General features: G+C 40.9%; 1 protein-coding gene across 1 annotated transcript; it reads left to right on the plus strand.

Moving 5' to 3' along the window:
- Positions 1 to 428: 428 nt before the first annotated feature.
- LOC112778398 (uncharacterized) lies at positions 429 to 1,562 on the plus strand. Its single transcript, XM_025822718.1, has 2 exons — positions 429 to 1,055; positions 1,110 to 1,562. The coding sequence occupies exons 1-2, from the start codon at positions 429 to 431 to the stop codon at positions 1,560 to 1,562; spliced, it is 1,080 nt and encodes a 359-aa protein (XP_025678503.1).
- Positions 1,563 to 1,777: the final 215 nt, after the last annotated feature.

Genomic DNA, 1,777 nt, shown 5'->3' on the forward strand with positions numbered 1-1,777 from the left:
CTTTGGGTGGAAAAACCAACAAAACCATACCCAAGACCACAAGCCATATCACTCTAACCAATACCAATACAATAACCCCAGCCATTAATCAAACAACCACAGACCCTAACATAATTCAACAATGCCCCCTACCAATCCAATCAACAACCACACAATAACCACTCTCAAGATGTATCATCTTCAGCCCCACAACCATGTGATAATAGCAATAACTTTGCAAGATTGGAGGCTGCAATATCACAATTGACAGGGAGTATAACCACTGTTGCAGAAAGACAAGTGCAAGCTGAAAAAAGATAGATTCAATCCAAGAGGAGGCTAGATCCAACATAAAGAACCAAGGGGCAGCAATCTCAAAATAGGAATCACAATTAGGATATCTATCCAAGCAAATACCAATGCCTACAAACACATTCCCAAGTGATACCATGACCAATCCTAGAGGGAAATACAAGGCCATCACACTAAGAAGTGGAAAGGTGGTGAAGGAGACACCCTCAAGCCACAATTTGCAAGAAGAAGAAGTTGCAAATGACTCAGAAATCAATCAAGAAGAAGAGATACATACTCCAGCCCCACCAAAGCAAGTATTAAAGCCTTATGTACCAAAAGCACCCTACCCACAAAGGCTGAAAAAAGATGGGAAGGACAGCCAGGTTTCTAGGTTCTTGGAGATCTTTAAGAGGCTTCAAATCAACATCCCTTTTGCTGAAGCATTAGAGCAAATGCCATTTTATGCCAAGTTCTTAAAAGAGCTCATGATAAAGAAGAGAAATTGGGGAGTAAAGGAAACTGTAGTGCTCACTGAGGAATGTAGTGCCATCATACAAAAGAAGCTTCCCCAAAAGATGAAAGATCCTAGGAGCTTCCAAATCTGCATCATAGGGGATATTAGCATTGAAAAATCACTATGTGATCTGGGGGCTAGCATCAATCTTATGTCCTTAGCCATGATGAAAAGAATGAGAATTGAAGAGGCCAAACCAACAATAATGGCTCTTCAATTAGCTGATAGAACATTCAAATTTTCTCATGGGGTGGTGGAAGACTTGTTGGTGAAAGTGGGAGAATTCATATTCCCAGCAGACTTTGTTGTGCTTGATATGGAGGAAGAGGCCAATGCATCAATCATATTAGGAAGACCATTCTTAGCTATAGCTGGGGCCATAATTAATGTGCAAAAAGGAGAGTTGGTCCTAAGGCTACATGAAGAAAAGATGGTGTTCAATGTTTTCACTGCAATGACCTACCCCAAGGAATCCATCGGAGAATGTATAATGGTGGACACAATGGAGAAAATAGTTCAAGGAGTCCTAGAAGAAGATCAACGTAAAGAAGTAATGGAGCAAGATCCTCAAACATTAGGTGGTGAACTACCACAAGAAATCATAGAAGGTTCAATCATATTGGACAAGGCAAGCAAGAAGGAAGTGGAAGCACCAAAGTTGGAGTTGAAGACCCTACCCCCAAAGCTTGAAGTATGCTTACTTGGGAAGCAACAATACATATCTAGTAATCATCAACTCAAGCTTGAGTGTAGAACAAGAAAAGAAGCTCATTAATGTGTTGAAACAACACAAGGATGCCATAGGGTGGACACTTTCAGATTTAAAGGAAATTAGCCCTTCAATGTGCATGCATAAAATCCTTCTTGAGGAGGATGCAAAGCCCTCAATACAACCACAAAGAAGGCTGAACCCCTCAATGCAAGAAGTGGTGCAAAAAGAAGTGCTGAAATTATGGTAAGCAGGGGAGATTTACCCCCATATCAGACAGC

Source organism: Arachis hypogaea, chromosome 19, assembly GCF_003086295.3.
Source record: "Arachis hypogaea cultivar Tifrunner chromosome 19, arahy.Tifrunner.gnm2.J5K5, whole genome shotgun sequence".
Classification (NCBI taxonomy): Eukaryota; Viridiplantae; Streptophyta; class Magnoliopsida; order Fabales; family Fabaceae; genus Arachis; species Arachis hypogaea.